The sequence below is a fragment of the Petromyzon marinus genome, chromosome 46 (genome assembly GCF_048934315.1).
Source record: "Petromyzon marinus isolate PM22_M1 ecotype Great Lakes invasive population chromosome 46, UKy_Petmar_22M1.pri1.0, whole genome shotgun sequence".
Taxonomy (NCBI): domain Eukaryota; kingdom Metazoa; phylum Chordata; class Hyperoartia; order Petromyzontiformes; family Petromyzontidae; genus Petromyzon; species Petromyzon marinus.
This window is the reverse complement of record NC_133712.1, coordinates 12,790,052-12,815,452: the sequence shown is the minus strand read 5'-3', so window position 1 is coordinate 12,815,452 and position 25,401 is coordinate 12,790,052. Positions and strand designations below refer to the sequence as shown.

At 47.0% G+C, this 25,401-nt stretch overlaps 1 protein-coding gene across 3 annotated transcripts in view; it reads right to left on the bottom strand.

Moving 5' to 3' along the window:
* LOC116952224 (transmembrane and coiled-coil domains protein 2-like) overlaps positions 1 to 25,401 on the bottom strand; it is a 72,346-nt gene that overhangs the window by 16,009 nt on the left and 30,936 nt on the right. Inside the window, exon 1 of one of the 3 annotated variants that reach the window (XM_076074190.1) lies at positions 4,477 to 5,361. The exons of the other annotated variants lie outside the window; for them this stretch is intronic. Coding sequence (XP_075930305.1) covers positions 4,477 to 4,527 — 51 coding nt within the window. The 5' untranslated portion in view covers positions 4,528 to 5,361. Of the gene's footprint in view, positions 1 to 4,476; positions 5,362 to 25,401 lie in introns of those variants that run through there. 3 annotated transcript variants of the gene reach the window in all.

Below are 25,401 nucleotides of genomic sequence, written 5' to 3'. Positions count from 1 at the left end.
AATAAAAACTTTTTTTAGAATGTTTGAATGGGGGTGGGCACCGTAAAAGTGATATCCCGCAAAGGAGATTAAACTTTGGTGGGTGGGGGGGGGGCAAAGGGACATTTGGTGGTGTAGGGCCCGCTCTAGCATGCCCCTAGTACCGGTTTTGCGCTGCACTATACGGCCGGTGGAGTGTTGGTTGGGGGCCATGCTCGGCACTAGAGCGACTGCCACACGCACGCCGCTCAGCATTTCAATGATTCTTAGAAAGCAGTGGGGGAATTTGCCCTTTAATGGTTCCCACTGACAAAACGTTATGGCACAATCTTTAAAAAAAGCAACTGTTGTCTTGTAGAAGGGTGGAGAGCGATGGTGCAATGGTTAGTGCACTGGGCTATTAACTCGGCGACCCGAGTTCCCTTCCCGGCCATACTGGACATCTGTGAAAAAGAGCTTCATAGCTCATCGGATTCGTCCAGTCCAAATAACGATTCTGATTCTAATAGCAGTTGGGAGTGGGGTTTTTTTCAGTCGTGCAATCTCATTCAATCGTCACACGTTAAACTTCAATGTCACACGTGAGCCTTAAGAGAGTTGCAGTGTCAAACGCTCAGCTTATTTGCAGAGCTGTCAACGACAGTGATGATGTAAGGAGACATTGCTTTGGTTGAACAGAACCCCCTTTGCGTGTGAAAGGGGGCTTAAGAGAGGAATTGTATGAATGTAGTGGAGTGTCTGCAGACCGTACGTGCACCTGAGGCCAGACAGGTATCCCACCCTTCCCATAAATGGTGAGCCAGGACAAAGCCCCCCCCCACCTCTCAAAAGTCTGCCCCTTTAAGCAGCTCCCAGACAACATCACGTCACCTAGTCACCAAATAAACACTCTCCGGTTTCAGGTAAACACCGCACGTGAATTTACATTCAGTGTTAAATCAGATTCTTTATTTATCCCAGAGAAATCCAATGAGCTATGAAGAAATTGGTAAAATCCATCGTGGTACTGTATTGTCGCCCCGCCCCCCACCTTCACCAACCCGCAATGAGTGAAACACGGCAAATTAACCACCACGACCACCGACACGGCACGTGAAGGCCTCCATCCAGCAGTTGATCGAGAAAGGGCTGTATATCTTATCGGCAGGGATGGAGCCGTGGGTTAGCGAACTGCACTGTGAACCCGGCGTTTTTTTAGTTTGATTTCCCACCACGGGCATCGTCACATCGGTGGTAATGACAGTTGAACCAAGCCGCCTTTAACAACGGTTCATTTCTGCAGCTGTTTGGTGACCGAGCTGAGACCATCAACTTCCTCACCTGGAATACAGGAGGTCGGGGGGGGGGGGTTTGATCGCGACCCTGACGCTGCTGTATATTTTGAGTTTGCGCGTCTCTCTCCCTTTGGTCGCGGGGATTTTTCTTCGGGTCCTCCGGTTTTTCCCCCCACATTTAGAAACAAGCATTTCGAGTATTGGGCAGCGAGACATTTCCACACAATAACACAACTTCATTGAGCTCTCATTTCTGGCCAGGCTGCTTTTAAAAAAGAGCTATAGAGCTGAGTGGGCCTTACCTGGAAAAATACAAATTTTCGTTTTTAGTTTAACTTGCAACGTGCGAGTACCCGGTTCAATCGCACGCAGCTGATCTCGAGATCCAACCCCAACATCTCAACAGCGAGGCTGGGTGAGCGTCTCAGGTTAAGTTGATGCCAGGTCACAGACAATGAGCCACCACCACTGAGACACCCTGGGTTCGAATCCTGGTTTCAACAGGCTATGGTGGTTAAACGGGGTTTTCAATTGCAGTGGGTTCAGCCGTGAACCAGCACTGTGTTGTGAATACCTCTGAGTGGATCCGTTCACCAGGCACGTACCAATCGTACACACGCAGCCCAAGAACACTCACAGCACAGTCTGTGGACGGACTGAAGCCCAACAGCTGACCGCTGTTTACATTGCGCTATGTTCATTCTCAAGTTACTCTGCTTTGGAATTTTCCCATTAGGTTAGAGGCACGGGCGGGGGTGCTGGGTCACTTTATCGAGTTAAATCACTGAGCAGTCTAGTGCGGTTTCCCCCCCACCACTGTCCTGTTAACAAAGTCCACATCAAACCACATTGTAAACACTTTCTGCAAACGACGACGAGGGGACTCATCAGACCGAAAAGTGAGCGCGGGCTGGAAACATACGAGTATAACAATACAGTGCATACACAGAGATGATTTCTCGAGAGCATGCCTGGCTCATCATGTCACATGACCACACTGCGTATATAATGCACAAACACCGCAAACTCAGAAGTTGTCAAAATTGAGGCTATTTTAATGTTGACAGCAGCAGACCAGCGGGACCATTGCACAATACCAGTTTTACTGTTTTTGGGACTCATCAGTGCGGTACAGGAATTATTGCCTACCAAGGCTACTGCCTCGTACCTCTGGGGATTCATGTGGACAAGCCCTCTCGGATCACTGTAGGGACAGTTTGGCATTGCCTAGGGGCTATAGTGCACTGATAATTCCTTGCAAGGGTGAAACCATTCTACGATGCAGCCGTCTCGTGTTCCTATGCTGCCGTCTGAGATAAAATGGCATCAATTTTTACGACTCTTCCTGAGCTGTCGGTGGACAATGGATTACACGCGCGGTGTGGTGATGTCACTTAACTTGCGAGGCATGACGGAAGCACTGATCTTATGGCCAGAGTCCACAGGATGAGGAGGCACTGTTGCTATTGTGCCAGTGTGTGCACTCACTGTTAGGAAGTGGGGAGCGGTAGTGTAGCAGTTAGCGCACTGCGCAACAAACCCGCCACCCGAGTTGGATTCCCGCTCACGGCCAACACCAGTAACGATTATCTGAGCCGGTTCTGGGCCTCCCCCAGACTCAGCCTAAAGTGAGTACCTGGCACGGTGCGTAAACATCGCCACTGGGGAGACAAAAACGGCCGGGCGCGGTGCTGGCCACCCACCCTCTCGTGTACCGTTCCGGTCTTCATAGGTGCTCGCTAACAGCACTTTCCCCAACAGTCTGTTAAGGCTATACGGAGGGGAGGGGGGGTCTTTGTCTTTCTTTGTTAGATAGGTGCTGCTGTAAGTCAGCAAGCCTTGCTGAAGGAGCGACCCTGCGCGATCCACGCCCTTCACTCCAACTCCTCCCCCCGTCACCGTGTTTCACTGTTAGGAGTTAAGCCACTCGCTTTGTTAGCCTAAGCCTCCCACCATAATCTTCACTCGAGGACCCCCCCCCCCCCTTCAGGCCAAGCGCCCCATGTTTTAGAGTGAGGACGCCTGTTCAAACTGGCAACGGTTGTTGTAACCAAGGACCCCCACAAAATTAAAAGGCCCTCCTCCTTCAAGAACTAAAATACCCCTATCAATACTAAGGATCCCTGCTCGGATTAAGGACCCGTTGGTCCAGACTAAGGTTCGCAGTTCAGGCTTTCCCGAGAACAAACTATAGGGACAGGTATTGTTGGCAAGAACCTATTATATTACCTGTCAACCCATACGGCTTACCCGTATTCTTGTACAGGGAAATTTAGTTTTCAGGGCCATTACTGCGTTCCGCCGTTTCAATACGGGCAATAAAATGTTTTTGTCTATTTGTTTGTATTTCTCCCTTGTTATGGGACTTTGTAGGATGAACATTGATATTTATAAAGGCACGGGGTGACCAATAAGGTCTGAATTGGTATGTAATAATGCACTGATAAGGGGTCGACAGGTATATACTATTACGGCAGAGACGACAGCACATGTGGCGAGTGGCGGTAAGGCGCGTAGCAGCACCACCACCACTGATTCAACACGCACGGCTACCTTCCGTCTCCCCCCCACCAACACCGTTGACCACAGCACCGCGGTTTTATTTTCAGGCTCCGTCAACCCACAGGGTAAGGGCACTGTAACAGGTTCAGATACAACTTGCCACAGATGTCACCTTAGGGCGAGGGATCGAACTCGAGTTACCGGGTCCGTAGTGAAGTGCCCGAAGCGGTGCCCCATTACGCCCTTCCCACCAGAGACAAAGGATCCTCTCTGTATCACCTGAACGGACTGTTGGGGGCAAGTGCTGTTAGCGAGCACGCAACAGCAACACACAACTACCACAAACATGCGCACCGATACACGTTACAAAGGCAAAGATCCCCCGTATAGCCTTAACAGAATGTTGGGGGCAAGTGCTGTTAGCGAGCACGCAACAGCAACACACAACTACCACAAACAGGCGCACCGATACACGTTACAAAGGTAAAGATCCCCCGTATAGCCTTACACAGAATATTGGAGCAAGTGCTGTTAGCGAGCACCGAGAACAAAGTGACACACTCAACGCGGTGACACGTGCAGTCACAAAAGACCCCCCACACCACCCCCCTCCGTATCAGCCTTGAGCAGACTGTTCGGGCAAACACCGTACTACTGTTGGTGTGGACAGCAGCGCCACGCCCGGCCGCTTTTGTCTCCCCCAGTGCCGACGCACACTCACCGAGGAGTCTTCCTGCTTCGACTCGCGACGCTTCTTCCAGTGCATGACCATGGCGAAGGCGGCCCGGCATGTCCACTCGGCTCGGCGGCGTGGCACGCTATCAATACAGTCTATATGTACTGTATAGTAAACGCCGTATCGCTAATGTAGACTGTAACGTAAGAACACTGCCCTTGCTCTCGAGTCGCTTACAAGCGGCTTAAACCCCACGTTAGGGTGGCAAGCCGACGGTAACGTATGCCGATTGTGATACTGCTACTATAAATACTGCTGCTGATGACGGTGCTGCCGACTACTGTACTGCTTGCTCGACTCTTCTGCTACTGCTGCTGATGACACAGCGGCTGCCAAAAATATGGAATTGTACTGCCGCAGATGACGACCCAATGTTGACGGTACTCCTCCTGTGCTACCTATATTCAAATGAAAACTACAGCACTTTCACCAACTACCAGAATGTATGCACCGTGTTGAACTTCTTTCGCACCGTACGTAGCTAGCCAACCGTGCTAATCGGAGGAGGTGGAGACAACAAACTGGTGCTTGATGATGCTCGACTCATACAAAACCCGTAAGTGACCTCCTGTACAGTAGTCCGTACACCCCAACGCCGAGCGCTCCAAAGTTGAAGGCCAACTTTGATTGAGCCTCGCTCGCTCGCTCCACCTCTCACAATCCCCTCCCCCCGCTATGCCGCGCAATATTAATCACAGCGCGGGCTTGCACACACGACGCCGTGGCCGCTATTCTTCGCGACGGCTGTATGGGAGTTAAGGAGCGATGTTGGACAGGGAGAGAGGCAGCCGTGTGGGCGCCCCTCCGTTCCAGACCGACTGCCAGTCGGTTTAATATCCCCGAGCCGGCTGCGTACGAGGGGGGGTGGAGATAGGAGGCGCGGGGCGGGTCCCTCCCGCCCTCCCTCCCTGCCTCCCTCCCTCCCTGCCTCCCTCCCTGCCTGCGGATGAGTCGTGTTTATTTAATATATTTTTTGTTTAAAACCTCCTTCTTCTTCTGGTGGTGGTTTGTCGTAGAATAAACTCCTGTAAGAACAAACTCCTGTAAGAACAAACTCCTGTAGAGTGATGACATGACATCCAGTGCCGGATTTAACCGAGTGCGGGGCCTGTAGCATATGTTGTTATAAAGGGGCCCTACACACAAAAAAATGTAAATATTAAAACACAATTTTTTTACTTGCATAGTAAAGTAATTATATTTTTTCATTTGCAATACGGTCAGATAATACAAATTGTTAACCTTAAACACGCGGTCGTTCATACAAGTTGAAGGCGGTATAGTACTATCGTAATAGAACAAGTGCAGAATCACTGAACCGGAATTGACAGCTTGAAAGCGTTTAGCGCGGGGCCCCTTGAAAGTGCGGCGCCCGTAGCATTTGTAGCTACTTGTGCTACGAGGATAATCCGGCAGTGATAACATCGTAAGGCTGATCCCCCCCCCCCCCCCCCCCGTTGCCACCACCACGAGTCACTTCAGAGCCACCGTCGCGTCGCTAAAAACCTTCGAGGCTGACGCTCGCCACTCGAGTTCGCCAAAATGTTGACGCCAAGTTATCTCACGAAAGCGTTTCAGAGGCACGTGGAGAAAGATGCGTCTCAACGGTTAGCGGACACGCAACTGTTCTCCGAAATAGGAATGCACTGAACTGTGTCAATCCACTGCTGGATGGAGGTCTCCCTCCAAGCTCAAGTAAGATTCTGATAGGGAGTTTTAAATCATACTTCACCATGCTGGTAAGTGTGGTTTGGTGAAGTGGTGCGGGGGAGGGGGTGTTGGGTTCAGGAGACCAAGACCAGTTCCGTTCGGACATCACTCGCCACTCACATCAGCCGTGACCGGAATTGAACTCGGATGGTCAGCCGTCGTCGGGTTAATGGCGTAAGTCCGCCGAGCACAACACCACCACCAGCACCGCTCCACTTATCCCGAAACAACGCAGACAACTCGGGAGCCGGCACCGTCGTCGAGACAAGGTGACGGAGTCACTCACCTGACCCCGTCGCCTGACAACAGACCAAACGCGTTCGGCGACTGCCTCTCTCCGCGCCATCAGCCACACAGCGCACTCGGCCAGCCCTCGCAGCTCGGGTCCGGCCATCGGCGAGACGCGCGGCGGAACTTTGAACGATCTAACCCAAAAGACCTCTATTATGGATGACATTGGTCGCAAAAACCACGGAGGTGCTCGTTTTAATTGGAGCGAGAAATGAGGCTTCACTGCGCTCCGTACGACAAACTTTATTACGCGAGTAAATGCTGCGGACTGACCAACTCAGGCGATGTCTGTTTATGGTCTGAAGTCAGGTCCCATTCACCCCGAGCGGCCGAAATTTGATAGCTTAAAAGAAAAATCCTAGCCGACTTTTAGATCCGACAAAGAAACTCGTGGCATTGTGTTTAAATGAAGGACTATATAATAGGTGACGTTTCCAGAAATGGCCCTTTAGTAATTTCCTACCAAGGGCCATTTGCCCAAAATGTCGCATACAACATTTTACATTTTTTAAAGCCGAAGTGTTCTTGACGAATGACTTTTGTTGGTTATTTGTGCTTGTGCACAACTGTCAACGCAGCAGCAAATCAGTTTTTTTCATCTTACAGTCTCTTCAAGGTCGGTGCTTTCCATCGCCAACCACGCAACGCTACAAACCGGAACCAACATGTGCCAAAGCCATACGACACCAACAACTACAAAGACTTAACTACCACACGAGAGAGTGCACGCACGCATGGTCATGCACGTGTACAGCCTTTTGTTTATCCACTGCTGAATGAGGGGCCCCTCCCAACGCCATGCGCTTCGTGGAGGGAGTTACTTGACCATACTTCACCATGCTGGGTAGTGTGGCTTGGTGAAGCTGAAAAGCCATAAAATACGACAACACATGCACCGTACGGAAACGATTGCTTTTGCTGCACGACCCTGTTCAACACGCAGCCTATAACAACAGTTATGCATGGCCGTCGCCCATCCACTGTGCAAGCCCCAGCCTGCTTAGCTTCGCAGGTTTGATGAGATCGGGTGCATTCTGGGTGATTTAGTCACTGACGGAACAGAAGAGTTGTATCAACCCGTACTTTTGACATCAACCGCCATCACCGACACAGCACGTCGTAACTATTCGTCTATTAAAATAAACTCCAACGCTCACAATACATTCACTGAATTGTGCGCTAACAATAGAGTAGCAGTGTAATCAAATTATGTGCAAATTATATACCTCAAGTAGTTCATTCTTGTGAACAGGAATTCAAACTCGTTTCTGCCTTATATGAAATACTATCTGTACTACCCGGCTTCGCCCGGGACTTGGATCCACGACGCCCGGCCGCCTTTGTCTCCCCAGTGGCGATGTTCACACACCACAGCAGTTACTCGTTTGAGGCTGAGTCGACCTAGGGGAGGCCCAAAAGCGGTTGAAATAATCGTCACCAGTAGTGGCCGTGAGTGGGAATCGAATTCGGGTCGCCGGGTTCGTAGCGCAGCGCACTAACCACTACAGCACAATGCGTTACGCTTCCACATGCGCGGGTGACGTGACAGATTTGACGTCACAGCTCACTTGCCGTGCAAAAAAATACATGCATTATTGAGCTCTCCCTGGTGTACAGTCTGGAAAGTACCCACATGGCAAATTTCAAGTTTGTTGCATGTCGGGCAGTACGCTAAACATTTTGAACAGACATTCACAACTTTGCCTTTTATATATATTGAGATGAAAAAGGTGGAGAGTGCAAACACCTTTTAAAAGTGGAGGTTCGAAATGACTGTCGTTGTGGAGTGGGGGGGGGAGATATCCCTCGCCACTGATGTTATAAAGTAAACTATTAAAAATATATATTTTAGCAGGTACGGCCCACTGAGCTATGTAACTATTTTTCAGAAGCAACCTGGCCACAAATGATACATCAACAAAGGGGCTTATCGTGTGGAAATGTATAGCAGCCAAATACTCTAAACGCATGTTTCTAAATATGAAGGGAAAAACCGGAGGACCCGGATAAAGATCCGCGCGACCACGGGGAGAGAGACACCGCAAATTCCAAATATACAGCAGGCGTCAGGGTCGGGAATGAAATCACGCCCTCCTGTATACCAGGCGAGGGATTTAACATCTCGCCACCGTGGCGCCCAATGTTAGCCGTGTCTGAGAAACAAACTCCGGCCACCCACTTGGCTACAGTGTACCATATTTCCTCCACTCAGCCTTTCTGTTTTTACATACAGTACACACATGTTGCAATACTCCATTGGCAGTGGCGCACAAGCACAAATAACAAAACTCCACACATTAGTCAGTACCACCGTAGTCTTTCAAGGCAAACTATGCAAACGGCAACGTTACGAGCATTGGCCCTTCTTCACAGCACACAACTCTCTGGCCTATGTGCTGCTGTGAAGAAGGACCAAGGCCACAGTGTTAGTTATGAATGTGAGTTTTTAAACAAGTAAACATAGAACGCATTGCATTTTGAATGTGCCATAGCTTGACTTTATGCTGTTAACATTAAGCCATTTTGGCCCGACCTATTTGTCATACAGTGGAGAGAGTGGGGGGGGGGTCTGAAGTCCATTACTCTTCACCACAGTATATCAAAATTGGGGGGCACTGCCCTCCCACGTGGCACTGCCTACATCTACAAGATGACAGCTGTCTGGTGTTTACGGTGTCATATTCTTCTCAATATAAGCCTGGACCGACCAACTGACCTTATATCAAGAGATGTGTGCATTGCCCTGTGCAGGTTTTGAAGGACCACAGTGCAGCCGGTATAAGATTTCTCACTGAATATTTTCTTTTATTGTCGCAGGTGACAACGACAGCCGGAGGCTGAGGTATACCAGATGTGGTGTGCCGGGTGCGGAAATATTTTCCAACCCAGACAGACCCTGCCTGGTTTTAGTCAGTAACAAATTTCAACTCGCCACATTTAGGGCTGTACACACAGCCCTTTTTTTTCAATCCACTACCGGATGAGGGTCTCCCTGGAACACGCTGGTCGTTGAGGTTTGCGCTTCACCACGCTGGTTGCAAAGGGTCGGTAAAAGTGTGGAGCACAGAGCACGGTTACAACAATGGATTTTGCTGCACTTGCTCTCTGCCGCCCAGCACGTCACCCTGGAGGAGTCTTTAACACCAGCTATGCCTGGCAGTCGCCCATGCAAGCACTAGCCAAGGTCAAACCAGCTTAGCTTCCGAGATGTGATGAGATAGTGCGCATTGTCGGTGATTGATTCATAAGTCATTGCGTTAACGACAAATGACAATTATATTGCAGGATAACATTTCAGGCAATGGCTCTACCAGAGCAGATTGACTGATTTATAGTTGGACACAGCAATTCACAACTTGATACTTTAAAAGCCCTATCAGGGTTGAATGATGTCGGCATGTGAGAAGTTTTCAATTAGCAGGTATTGGGGTAGACAATCCGACTGCACGCAACATTAGTACAGCAAAAATATTTATGGTATCAAGATGTGTGAATCACGATGGTCGTAAATGTATTTATATATGCGCTTGTACATAACACCATTTTTTTTTATTATGACCAGAGTGCCAGAATAGAGTGCGCTTTGCAAACCTCAATACTCGTATGAGAATTAATCTCCAATTCGTCACACTGGCCCATTTCATAGGAATGTGGAAATTCCAATGCTTGACTAAAGCTCTCCAACAGAGATAAAGCGGGAAAGTGCTGCTCCCTAATGTTTGGACCAGAGGTGACTTGAAGTCATTTCAGAATTATCTCTGTAGTATCCGCTTCTGTGGGCCGTTCTCTAACACAAAGGGCCCCCCTGCTTCGCGAGGGGACTTAATGGATTGTTTGCCTCATGACGTGACGCCAACAGGACAATTGGGATAAACTTGGGAAAAATTCCAAAAATATAAAACACACATTGTCAGTGTTATATTAAACTTTTATCAGTTGCAGCCTGGATGTGTTTGTATGCCTGTGTGCTTACACAGCATTTCGCCACTTTACACCCTATGAATGAATAAACTTTCACCTTATTCACACAAACATGGTTATCTTCCTATTATTCACACAGGGGACCCCCTCAATATGCGTGCAAACACAAGACGTGTGTCTGCAAACACATCTCAACCGAAACCCCAATGCAGTTCGCAACACTTCTCTTTCTGCTTCTCTCCGCACACCACTCAACTACGGAATAACCGAGTTGCAACCAGGGATCAGAACGTGCCCCAGAGAAAAACGTCCGCCGAGCAGATAAAGTGATAAAATAAGTTTGCGCGCAGGTGCTGGGCAGATAACTACAGGTGGCGGCAGCTTGGGAAGATTTTCATCCAGCAGAGGATTGACCATGGAGTTTGCATTTTCTCCCCGTGGTTGCGTGGTTTTTTCTCCTGGTCCTCCGGTTTTTTCCGCCACGTTTAGAAACATGCGCTTACAGTATATGGCTGCTATAAATGTCCACATGATAAACCACTTCGTTGGCCTATCATTTGTGGCCAGGTCGCTTCAGAAAAGAGCTATATAGCTCAGTGGGCTTTACCTGGTCAAATATCAAAAAATAGTTTAGTTTATATATTTTTTTAGTAATTTTATTCCAGTTTCTTTCATTAATGCACCTGCCACATCCATGGCAAAGTGCTCCGCGCTGTTTTGTCTGTACACCATAGCCCATGGCCCACGGCCTTGAGGCCCCACCCACCACCACCAGCACGCGAGAGGCGAGTTTGGCAGGCACGGCTGGAAAACCTGAGACGGGCCCGGCCCTGGGGTTACTCGGAGTCACGCCTCGGCCATGCGGACCCGTTCTGGGAAAACGGGGGGGGGGGGGAACCGATGCGCATGTGTGGCCTCTGGGTCATCAGCGGCCGGGCAGAAAGAATCCTCACGTCTCAGATTGCATGAGGCAATGCCACGCAGCGACGGGAAGGGGGGGGGGTGGATGTTTCGTTGTTGGTGGGCTTCTCGTTGTTTTTGTTTTTCTCATATCACAAGTCCATCGCGCCTTCCCGCAAGCCCGCAGCGAAGCGTGTGAAAGGGGAAACGAAGACCGCGTTCCGTCATTGTGGTCGCTAATGTGGTGCTGGCAAGTTTTTTTTTGTTATTGTTGCCGAGGGCCCGGGCGCTGAAGGAGGTCTTCTTCTAACTACCTAACCCCCTTGTGTTATACGCGATGGTCAATCATTCTACTTTTGAGAATTTGAGAACCGAAAGCAAGTTACAAGCATTGGCAAGGCACCAGTTTTCAGGGGGGGGGAAAAAATCCCCTTTTTATACAAATTTAAGTTTGTTGTAAGAGAGGGCGTGACCTGAGCTGGACAGCAGCAACAAACTTTGAATGGATTGACTGGCTGGTTGGGTCCACATCTGAGCAATTCGTTGAACAACTTTGTTGCATGTGTAGAGGTGTTAACTACTCACTGTTCGGTAACCTGCATTGCCACTGGGTATCAAAGGGGCAGTGCAGCGTTACCTCTGTGTACATAAAGGTTGGGGTCAGACGAGGTCAAGTGGATCGTAGCCACAATTTGGTAAGAACCAATCAGTTCCACGTGGGAATGTGGGATTGGTTACACCTGGCCACAAACGGGTATAAGAAGGGTGACCGTGCAGAGCGCGGGGAGTTCTCTCCCTACACGAAGACCGAAGCCTGGGCTGAAGATAGCCAGGACCCTGGACCCAGCCTTCCAGCCCTTCTGAGGGCTAAGGCTCGGCGTAACCAGTGGTCAAGACCCGCCGGGCCAGCGGTGGGTCAGATAGCCTCCCCTAGGTCCCAGCCGGAAGACTCTAGGATAGCGGTAGATGTGTGAGTAAGTCCAGCCAAGATAGGAGGCTGTACCTCCTTAGGTTAGGAAGAGACAAGTGTGTAGGTCACGCTAAGTCCGGAGGCTGTGCCTTCTTAGGGTATCGGGTGAGGGGACCGTATACCCCTCTGTGTGTTAAGGACTGTGTAAAGAGAAGTATTACAATCAACAGTGTGCCTCATAAGAAGTTTATTCGTCATTATAAACACTACACATGCAACTGAATCGCTTAAATGTGAACGTCTCTGCACCTGGTTGCTTATGGTAGAGACAGGCTCTACTTTCAAGTGATCTGCTTAGTGATCGTTCATGTCATAATTCATCACGTGTACATTTTTTAAATGATTGACTTTCTTTATAATGCTGAACACGCTGTTTAATTTCCTTGTTAAGCAACTACTTGGCCAGAGGTAAGAAAGTAGTTGCAGGTGATTAAGTTGGACGATTTAGTTGCACAACTGACAGCTTAAGTTTGAACTTCACTTTAGAGTGGAGAGGGGCTTGTGAGAGGTATAGGAGTGATGTCATGGTGGATAGGTATTACACACCACATAAATCTATATATGCTGGCATCGGTACTGCAGGCTGCGTGATTAAAATTTTATCTGAAGATTACACGACTGCATAGGTCTGTGCCAGGTGGAGGACAATTCACAACCACCCCCCAGCAATTCCATTGTCATGATTCTGGGTCATGATTTATTTTGGTCTCGTACGTGGGCAGCAACTGCAGCAGCAGCAGCAGAGGGCAGTCCAGCAAACCCCATTGTTGGACTTTACGTCTATGCTCCCACGTCTATGACCCTTGCCTTCTCCCACCTGCACTGAACACCGTGGTGAATTATGGTCAAATAACCCTCACGACTCGCAAGGTGATTTGTTCAGAGGTAAGATTTGCATATGATACACATACATTGTAAATAATACATTTACCATTCACCTGGCTAGCCTACACTCTTAAATGGTGTTGTATCGTCTGAATTTTAAGACGCCCTTTATTTCCCCTTTATTTGAAAGCAAAAGTTGGGTGAGTGTTTTCAAGTCCAACAGGAGCGTACGTGTGTGCGCGTGACCAGATTCGTATAACATTATTGGCACAAGTATGGGGTGCGTCTTACAACCCCGAGAATATTGTAAGACCGTGCATATCGTTACCTCTGCCTTTGGCCAATTTGTATTACAATCCTTCAGGGGTTACAGAACAGTGCTTCCCCCCACACCCCCATTATTTAATTGTTGTCACTGGCAGCAGCTGCGAAGTGCACCCGCGCGAGTAACAGACGTTGTGCTGGCTGTAGACGCGCGCTTCTTTTTAAAGGCGGTATTTTTATCCGACCCCCGCATGCCTGGGCAGCCCCGGGGTCTCGATTGGCTGCTCACGCATACCGAGGCGTACGTCTTTTAACATCACCGCACGTATTCAGAAACGATAATTATTAGTGACCGCTGAAGGAGGAGAAGGAAGAGGAATCAACGACGGTATGTCAATTCCAACAGATGATTGGGACGTTCTGACCAGCGGCGGATTGAAGGAGAGGAGGAGGGGGGTCATGCAGCGATAAGCAGAAGACAAGACGATATTTTTTACCTAGATTTTAACAGGGACAAGGAGTCAGCAGCACAGATGAGAGGGACATTGTCATAAATATTGTAATTATTCGAGTTGGTAAAAAAAAACCCCAACAAATGTCCTTCGTTTACTAAATTCTCACCGAGTCCCAAAACTCATTTTCAGGAGGGTCCTGCCGGAGACGTTTGTCCTATCCCTCACTCAGTACTTCTGCTTCACGTGGGAGGAAACCAGAGGAGCCTCGAGAAAATCCAGATACATTACATGACCATGCAAACGTGCAGCCAGGCCAGACGCGCATAATGCGTTTACAGCCATAATGACTACCATCGATTTAACTTTAATTTTCCGATACGCATATATTGCATCAAATAAATTGCATTCAGCCGCCGCTCTGGTTATGACAGCCCCAGGCCGGTGACCTCTGGTAACCCCCCCCCTCTCCCACGTCCCAACTTTCCCGCAGTGCGAGTAGCCGTGAAGATGAGATGGGCACAAATAACGCGAGCTGTCACGTCGCCCTGCCACAACCAATTGCCATCGACCGAGAGAAGTAACAAACGGGCGCCAACGACACAAGACGAAACATCAAACGGCACACACTGAGGTGGCAATGGGCACGCTGCACAGATATTGCGGAGTAATCATCATCGTCAGCCATAATCCACTCCTGGATGAAGGCCTTGCCAAGCAGTCGCCATCGTTCACGATTGTGCGATGCAAATAAATCTCCTGGCACCTGCGCACAAACTGATTTCATCGCTCCATTTCCTCAATAGACGTACTCTCATATGCGTTCCATCGCTCGGCTGCTACTCCATCAATATTCTTCATCGTCCATCGGCCATCATCTCTTTGTGCCCGTGTCTTGCCCAAGCCCACTGTTATTAACAGACAATGCGATGTCTTTAACATGTGCATGTTCTCTAATCCATGAGTTCCTCATTTTGACTCAATATGATGTCTTTAACCTGCGCATGTTCTCCAATCAATGTTTCTCTTTTTGTGACTCGGTGTAATTCCAGGCATGCATCTCTACATGCTTCTTTGAGTACTTATCAGTGTCTGTTCAAATTTATGTTAACTAGTTCATGAAGCCTGTCTTTGCCACACAAAAGTTTTCAATATATAATAATTAAGCTGATGCGATTTTTTACATTTTTTTTTGCCTATGATCAAACACTAACAACTACTCCAAAAAATATATTTTTCCGGAAAAAGACAAAAATTGTTGACAACTTGATTCAACTTCTTATATTTAAAGACGTACCCATCGGAAACCGCTCAATTTAAAGAGTCCGTTCTTTTTTTATTGAAAATTACAACAATTAATGAACTTAATACTCTTTGAGGGGAAGCTCTTATCTCTTACCTTTTTCGAATTATTCAGATTTGAACATCATACAATGTGTAATTTTTCGTTCAAAACCACTTGAATCTAAAACATCTAAAAATGTATTTGCTGTTTAACGCTCTATCAGATTTATAAAAACGCAATCTTATATTTTGAACGGTTGCTGAATGACACACACACACATTTTTATGGGGCACTTAAAATCGAGATTTGGGGGCCTTAAAATGAAAAATCTCTAATTTCAGATGTTTCCTCTTGTTTGTGTCCTAAAAGCTACCTTGTATATAGATTAAGGTCTTTATTTACATAGCTTGAGCCATGTTTTAGCAGGTAGTGATGAAAAATCACAATACCACACAAGTCCAAAGAGGGCTCTTAAATCACATGCATACACGGTCTGCTATCGTTAGAAAGGAAATGTACATTCAACACGAATTGCACGCGCATGTCATAATGTCTGCTTAGCTTGCAGCACTCCAGCAAATGTGGCCTGTGCCACCAGATCAGTCAATCCCCTCGTGAGAAATGGAACATGCCACTTTGAGAGCAGCGGTAAGGGCTACTGGGTTCCCAAAGGAAACGGATGATGGGGGCCTCACAGGTTCCTTTGAAATGAGTGCACGGCTGAATTTGTGAATTTATATTTTCTCTCCAAGCGTGGTTGTTACCGGCCTTGAAGGTATGAGAACAAGGACAGAGCAAGTGCTTTAAACGCACGTGTCGAGATGACCTGGTGGCTCTGGGGGACTGTAATGGCTGTGGAATTGGGGCACCGGGTCGCCACTGCTGAGATGAAGCTGGGTTAAAATCAGACTTTGTGCCAGGTTCCTCAAGTGTAGCAGGTTGGTGGTCACTGCTCGCTCATCAATGACTGCACAGATAACAAAAGCCAGGATATTACATTTGGTTTCAATGTCATTTGGGGGACATTGCTGCTGTTTTATTGTACAAAGCTCTATGAGCCACTGCTAGGTAAAGCCCTCCGCAAGCCGTGTCGGCCATGGCTGCTTCATGACCATACTTCACCTGATTCATAGTGCAGAGCATTAGCCACTGCGCTCACCGCTCCACCTCATTCTTTAGAACCGCTCTTTGTGTTTAAATTTCTGTCCTTCACCAGCACCATCGATTAGCACGGTTGGCTACATGCTGTGTGAAAGAAGTTCAACATACATACAGTACGTACAAAATATAGAAATCTCAAATAATCGATTTTCACACGCACGATTCTATGCGTGCGCTGTGAGCGTAAGAATCGATACATCATCGTAGGCCTACATGTTTACCACAGGCGACTTAAGAGATTAGACTGCAGTCACCGAGTAGAGGTCTGCAGCTGTCTCGTTCCGAAGCTGTTCCCCTGTCAATGTCAATGCGTATATATCATCATGATCATCATCCACCATGATCAATCCACTGCTGGCTGAAGGCCTCCCCAAACGTGTCACCCCTTCTCACGGTCCTATAATACAATCGAGTGAGTATGGGGTGATTCATTTATAGAAACTCCACTCATTTCTCATGACCCTCTTTACCTTCTTCACAGCAGGTGATTGAATACTGTATTGTGAAAGTGCTGGCTCCATATCTTACAGAGGTAGGAGAGCGTTAACACATTAAATAAGTGTACTGGGCTTTGCTGGGAGACTCGAAGGGACTTTGAAATTAAATATAATTTTCTCTCACTCTTAATTTCTCCCTATTATTTTAGTGGGGTATCGATAAATGCATCAACCTATATTATGCATATTTTATACAGCCATACATTTTGACTTTTGTGACTGCAGGAATTCATATTCTTGGTTCTTTCGGTAAATTCACGTAGATAGAAAATGACTTTACCAAAAGAACCAAGAATATGTATACAGCCATCTACGTGACGCGTGTGTCACAATATTTTTATACGGCGCCCTGATATGAAGTTGCATTTTGATGCTATATAAATACAAATTTTGCATCGTAAATACCATTACAATAATTAATTTCAATGTATTTATATACATTACAGAGAAAGAGAGTGTTAAATTATAATTGTGTATGAGGCTTGTAAACGTTCTTCTGCCCAAAAGGGGTTCCAAATTAAATAAGGCTCTTCATCCGAGGAAGAGAGTGGGTACCTTCTCTAAAAACAGAAAGTGGAAGAAACCCCCACCCATTAAAATACAAATTAAAAATGTTAAGTGGAATTGAACGGTCCGTATCGTAGGAGCGCGTCGAGCGTCGAGCACCGCCGACCGGTCATCCCACCCCTCCCCGTTACACGGAATCTCGCAGGAAGCAGCCGGGCCCCCTTTTTTTCCCAGACATTTCCGGGACAGGAAAATTAACGCAGAAAAAAGTATCTTGTGACATCGCGCCAGCCACGGGGCTTTTTTTTTTGCATTTTTTTTCTACCGAGAATTGTCTTTTTTCCTTGAGTCAAGACAAACACTTCAACGAATTTTGCAAGCACATCCTTCTCAAACGCTGACGGCCGCACATTCATTCACGGTTATAAACGGATCACATCACTCAAGGCCTTCATTGAACCCATGTGATTGTCCGTTGAGACTTTTAGACTAACAGTATCTATTTGCAGGAGAGATCTTGGTTGTACTTGTGTACACGTAACAGCGCAGTCCTTTTGTCAATCCACTGCTGGATGAGGGCCTCTCCGCACCATGGCAGGTTTCTGACCGCACTTCACCACGCTGGTCAGAGCGAGTTGGGGAAAGTGAGGCACATGGACGTGGAGGCACAGAAGCACGGTACAACAAGAGATTCTGCTGCACTGCTCTCTGCAACACACTACATAGCTTGACAGCCCATAAATATGCTATGCATGGTGAGCCATCCAGAAGCAGACTGAGAATATTTATTTAGAGTGGAGGGATCTGATGAGCCATGAAGCTCTTTTTCACAGATGTCCAGTATGGGCGGGTCAGCAAGTTACAAAGCCGATTCAAACTCAACTCTGCTGAGCTTCCAAGATCTGATGAGATCGCATGCAGTCTGGGCGATTTGGTTACATGTGGTTGGTAAATACAGTAAAATAAATTAAAACAATTAGGAACAAATGGGTTCCAATTGCAAAATGTTCGATATGTTACCTGTGATAATCTTCTTTGGTTCTTTCGGTAAAGTCACGTAGAATGATAATAAAATAATAAATTGATAAAATAAAATAACACAATAATATTCTCACGACGTTTCGGCCACAACACAAGCGGCCTTCATCAGGTGAAGGGGGGCGAGACTGTCTGGTAGGACACTCCAGCGCTGTCCTACCAGACAGTCTCGCCCCCCTTCACCTGATGAAGGCCGCTTGTGTTGTGGCCGAAACGTCGTGAGAATATTATTGTGTTATTTTATTTTATCAATTTATTATTTTATTATCATTCTACGTTACTTTACCGAAAGAACCAAAGAAGATGAATCATTGCAGTCACGAAAGCTTTAAATCGAAATTTACCTGTGATAAGTTAAATAAAACCGTTGAAAAAAATTACTCTATTATTCTCCTCCACACACTCTATTATTGTTAATATTACATTTTCCAAGGATGCCTTAGTTGGGTAGAGACTTGAGTATTTATTCAACTCTTAGAATCTCAAATATATTGTTACTATTTTTTTAGTTGTTACGCAACTTTAGATTTTATTTTTGCACGCATATCAGCGGTTCTTTACAGTACATTGTAGCCCTCAAGGACCATTTGTCCCAGATCTCCCTTGTCTAAAGAGGCACGCTGTCTCCGCTGTTCGTCACCTGCTTTGACATTTAAAATAACGTCTTGGATGCCGAGTCAGACTGACATGAACTGAACTAGTGTGTTCCCAAGGCTCACAGTCTGTCCCGAATTTAGAATTTGCTGCAGTACGCATACTTTTATGAGAGCACTATACAGTGCATAGTTATATACAGGAGCAGCCTACAAATGCAATTGCATGTCAAGCTGCTGTACATAAACTATGGGAAGACTAAAATCATACAATTTAAAAGACGGTTATAGGCTGTGGGAAAAAAAGAGGGCTTTAGCCTGTACTTGAACGGGGGCAGGTAAGTCTACAGCACGGATGGCTGGGGGGAGTTCCAGACCACAGGGGCAGCAGAGGATAACGAGCAACCTTCCACTGAGCGAAGCTTCGAAAGAAAGCCCTGGTTGCTGAAGTGGGGAGTGCGTGGAGAGGAGTAGAGTGAAATTAGAGGGGAGAGGTAGGAAAGTGCGTGCAGGCGAGTAGAGTGAGATGAGAGGGGAGAGGTAGGAGGGTGTGTGGAGGGGAGTAGAGTGAGATGAGGGGAGAGAGGTAGGAGAGTTGGTGGAGGGGAGTAGAGTGGGGTGACAAGGGAGAGATGGGAGAGGATATAGAAGGGAGTAGAGTGAGATGAGAGTGGAGAGATAGGAGATTACAAATAGGCATGAGAGAGTCAATGGATGAGCTGGTGTGATCTTGAAATTGAGCTGACACCATAGGAATTTCTGAAAGACAGTCTAGTATGGAAACAGAGGGCCCCCTGCAGTGACAAAAGTAACTGAGGTGTGTGTTGACATGTTGTTGCTTGTCAAAGGTATTTGAAAGTCGTATTCAATCCCCTAGGTGTATTATTACATCGCAGGAACGTGAGATGTGGTGGCGATTTGGGCGGCTTGGTGAGGCCTTCACCAAGCAGTGGATTGACCATGGCTGTTAATGATGATGTTAAAAACAATTCGGCCCTCATTAAATAAGAGGTTCTCCACCCCTGCTTTCGGCGTTTTCCATGGTCAACGAAACGTGGGTGTTGCTCCAATGCCAGTCTCCGCAACCCCGCCCCCTCTCCATTCCTGCACTTGGTGCCACGTGGTGGACGCGCTGATGGCAACAAACCCGTCGGTGCGGTTCAGTCGACAAAAGGTGACATCACCTGCAGCCGAGACGTAACCTCGCCGTTCTGGTGAGTCACGAAGCACCACATTCCTGAGCGGTGAAAACTTCCTGCTCTGCAAGGGGCTTTTCTGTGATTCCACTAACTTCCTCTTCACGACCATCAATCTCAAGATCACAAAGTCAAAGATCCACCGTATAGCCTTAATATACTTTTGAGGCAAGTGCTGTTAATGAGAGCCTATGAAAGCACATGAGGGGGTGGGTGGCTAGCAACATGCCCGGCTGCCTTTGTCTCCCAAGTGGCGACAATTACACAGCGCACCAGGTACTCATTTGAGGCTGGTCTCGACCCCACGACCGGTTCAGATAATCGTCACTCGCTGCTATTGGTGGTCGCGTGCCGGGTTCGTGGCACAGTACGCTAACCACTGCGCCACCAATCCCTCACTGCATGACACGGCACTGTAAAAACTGTTAAAGTAATTTACGGTAATCATTGCGCACCATTGTGAAGAATATAAACAAAATAAATAAACAGACGTAATCCCTCCTTCCCCACATCTGTCTCTCCAAGTAAATAAAATAAAAGCATTTGTGTAAAAAAGTACGGGTAAAAACGCTACTTACATATTTTATGTGGAAGGCCAAATATGAGAAGACGGGACAAAGTCTGTTCATGTACTTAGTTACAGATAATTTAATCACTCGCAAATGTGTCAGTAATCGATTCATTACTTAGGCATCATTGAGTGACTAAAGAAAGGAGAACGCCCCAGGAAGACTTGGATTCAGAACGTTGCACACTGCGAAAAGTTTACACCATAACCTGCTGCTCCGGGTGGGTGACGCCAGGCAAAGTACAGGTCCAGATGTCTCGTGACCCCCTAATGAATTGACCCCAAAAAATGTTTCCATTACATATTCATTTCTGTATTAAATACACCTTATTTTAAAAATATAAAGTTTGAGAGAATGAAATGGGGTCGTAAGAAATCTGGACCACGCTGGAGAAAACGATCACAATCAGAGCTGTCAACACTTGCCCCAACAACCAAGTCGTTAGGCTGGCCATGGTAAGTGGGTGGATGGTTGGCTATTTTTTTTATTCATCAAAAAGTCACGTCAAAATGAAGCTCAGTAAAATGTTTAATTGCAAGCATACCTCATGTTAAAATGTGTCGTTAAGAGCAATGTTTGTTGCATGAGAGCCTAATATTAACCTTTCCTCAATTCTTGCTATCGTACTGATGATGACAGCTCAATTCCCACACTTGTATGAGTCTGAGTCCCACACTCAAGAAAGGGGATTAAGAGTGTCCCTCTGCTCTAAAGTAAACTATTTTTTATGTATGTTACCAGGTTAGGCCCACTGAGCTATACAGCTCTTTCAGAAGCGACCTGGCCATAAATGATAGCTCAACAAAGTGGCTTATCCTGTGGAAATTAGCCAAATACTCTAAATGTGGAGGGGAAAAACTGGAGGAGCTGGACAAAAATCCACACGACCACGGGGAGACAGAGATATATGCAAACTTCAAATATACAAGTGTCAGGGTCGGGAGCGAAACTCATGACCTCCTGTACACCAGGCAAAGTAGTTAACATCTCGCCACCATGTTTCCCTCAAACATAGATGGAACGGGGCTCATCTTTCCTGGTGGTGTCGAGCCATTGGTGAAAAATGACACATTCTTATGGAAGGGACCAGTCTATGCATCAAAGAGCCACCGATGACTTCCAAACGAAATTGTTTATCAACTCCGGAAAGAAGGGATGGTGTGACCCCTTAACAGTATTTGACCTTGAAACCTTTCTATTATGAACGTATCACCGAGTCTGCATTGAAACATTTGACCACTTTAACAGCTATTGGCACGTTAATAGTTTCAAAATAAGAATGCATACTATATGCACAAAGTTCCATATTTCATAACCCAAAAGTGTGAGAAATGAAAGAAATCTGATATCTACTTTTCATAAATTCCATGACGTTTTAAATTTTGTATATGATTCTTTGGAATCCACACACCCCTAGCCTTACTAGATTTATGCCCTTAAACCATCTGCTGCTATTTATTGCTCATCTAAACAACTTCCAGTCACGGCTCCCTTAACTGGGCCCTGAATAAGCGGGTGGTGATGCAACGATTGTAAATGCACGCGCGTGAAGAGTCTAAGTCACTCCCATTCGTACGGGTGAGGTGACCGAGCCCAACAGGTTTACCCGTAAAAAGTGTGTGACTTGCACGCAGTCAAATAAACACAACAGCATAATAATATTAATATTGTGGAGTCCTCTGTTAATCCACTGATGAATGAAGATCACCCAGGCAATGTCGTTCACGGGGGTTCAGGTTGGCTGTTCAACCACGCATCACCACCCTGGTCAGGGGAGGTTGGTGAAGAAGGGAGCCGAGAAGCGGTTGGAATACCCACTCGCCATGGCCGGGAGGTAGAAAATCTTTGGTCACCACTGCGAGGCCCGCTTATAGTTGCATGACAAGAGTGGCAAAAATGAGCCATTCAAGCGATGGTGCGGCAGCATACCTGTCAACCCCTCATCAGTGCGCTTACCTTATTACAGACCAATTCAGACCTTATTGGTCACCCCGTGCCCTTCTACATCTCAACGTTCAGTCTACAAAGTCCCATCACAAGGGAGAAACACAAACAAAGACAAAGAAAACATTTTTTTGCCCGTATTGAAACGCCGTATGGGCCTGAAAACTCGATTTCTCTGTACAAGAATACGGGTAAACAGGTATGCGGTAGAGCTGCGAGTCGCACGCAGTACATGCTCAGGCAGCCCGTGCCCAGTTCAATGCTTTCACGACGATGGACTCTTGCGTACTGATTGCGTAAACAAAAGTTCACAAATTTAGAAGACCGACAAACTAAAAAGTGTCTCGCTACTCACTCGAGCTTGGAGTGGTGAACGTATGGGGTGCTCGACTACGATAACGCAGCACGAAACATTTCCCTCCCTCCTTCTTTTCCCACACCGCTCGACTTTAAAACACCCTCATTTCGAGGAACTTGACAGTTCTAATCTGCTGTGCTATCCACTGCAATTGAATACTACAGTGCTGTGTATTACAGTAGAAGTAATAAAGTGGGGGCGGGGGGAGCGGTGGCGCAGTGGTTCGTGCACTGCACTGTGAACCTGGCGAACTAAGTTTAATTCCCGGTCTTGGCTCAAAATGAGTGGCGGCAAGTGATAACTAAACCAGTCCGGGCATCCCCCCCATCCACGCTCCCCTTCACCAACCTGCACTGACCATTGTGGTGAATTATGGTCATGAATGCCGAGGAAATACAATGTGGTGAAGCCTTCACCCAGTCGTGAACACACAAAGGACTGTAGCCATAATCATAAAAACGTATAGTACTGCCAAGCGCACAGTTGTCACGATTAGCACGGTTGGCTACGTACGGTGCGAAAGAGGTTCAAAATACATGCATACTATTCTAATGTGACACCATTGCAATATGATGGCCAGCGGTTACATTCTGTCCCATACATAGAATGGAAAATTATATCCGAAACAAGCAGAAGAAAGCTATAAAAACAGTCGACTAAAAAACATACTCAATAGGAAATTGCCAAAATATTTCGTCATGCAGAACCCTCCAAAAAAGGAGCCTCCAAACTCAAGTTAAGTTCTCCTGGGTAAATAAAGAGTACTACCGTGCACCACGGTAGCACTCTTAAGTGGCAGTGTTTTGGTCAGCTCACAATGCACCAAACATGGTCAGGCCAAACACACCCCACAGGTGTTTGTTTACCAATTTGGGCACAGAAGATGCAATTCCACAACAAGACAAGCACCGAGTTCGTCGAGTCACATTCGAGCCATGACTCACATGCTAGCCATGATGCACGCTCTTGCCTGGGCTGGTTATATTTGGGGGTTTACGTTAGACACGCGTCAGCTCTGCGCATCCTGAGCTGGTGGTTGTGGGTGGAGGTGGATTTTGAGCATTCATGAACGTTGTTTACTCATCTGTCTCGCTGACTGCTCATCGACAATGAGGCATCTCAGGTTTATAGTCACACTGTGTGCTTTTCACATTTCGTAACTACAATACCATATCATCATCACTTTACACGACAGTTTTCTACACAGAGCACGTCACACACACATATATGGGGCGCTACGGTGGCGAGATGTTAACTACCTCGCTTGGTAAATAGGTTGTGGGTTCGATCCAGACCCTGACACCTGTATATGTGGAGTTTGCGTGTTCTCCCCATAGTCGTGTGTATTTTTATCTGGGTCCCCTGGTTTTCCCCTCCACATTTATAATCAACATGCATTTAAAGTATTTGGCTGCGATAAATTTCCACATGATAAGCCACTTTGTTCGGTGATCATTTGTGGCCAGGTCGCCTCTGACAAAGAGCTATATAGCTCAGTGGGCCTTACGCGGTAAAATAAAAATGGTTTAATTTTAGTTCAGTTTTACATGGTGAGATTGTTTAATAATTATCACAGTGCACACCATTCATGATACTTCCTGTACGTGGTTTACGAGTAATTAACACACACTGCACACCACCCACAAGATTTTTTTTTGCCACGTTGCACAAAACGCATACTGAGGCTTACCAATAACCTCCACAGAGCACACGAGAGGTGGATTGCTAGTAATGACTACACAACGAACGCCCTATTGTACAGTATACGCAGCGTTCGATGTGAACGCCACGTATACAAGGCACGCTGTGACACAGTGCACACCACGCAGTGAATTACCACAAAGTGCACATCACATTTTAAAAGTAGTTACTGAGCTCAGACCCACAGGCTCAACAACGTCAAGTGCCCAGCAACAAGCAGCACTATCAAAGTGGTCAGAGATAAGAGACGACACGTTTTCTTCAATTGAGCAAGGTTATAAGAGCTTCGAAATAGAGACGACAATGGGCGGAGGGAATTCCAAAGTGGAGCGGTTGCGAGGTAAGAAGGACAAAGAAAGGTGTTGTGACCTGCTGCAGTGGTGGTGAGCTGCAGTGTGGTGAGTGGGTGGGTGGGTGAGTTGGTGAGTGGGTGGGTGAGTTGGTGAGTGGGTGGGTGAGTTGGTGAGTGGGTGGGTGAGTTGGTGAGTGAGTTGGTGAGTGGGTGGGTGAGTTGGTGAGTGATTGAGTTATCGTGATCTCCAGTGTGATGGTTGAACACAGTGGTGATGAGACGAGGCAGTAAGTCTCGTAGACCGGGTTTTTAACGGAGGTGGAGGAATCAAGGAGTATATGGTTTTCACTGTGTAGTAATCACCACACAGTGCAAACCATATATGGGAGGTGGTTTATCACACACACACAGTGTGTACACAACATATACAAAGTGT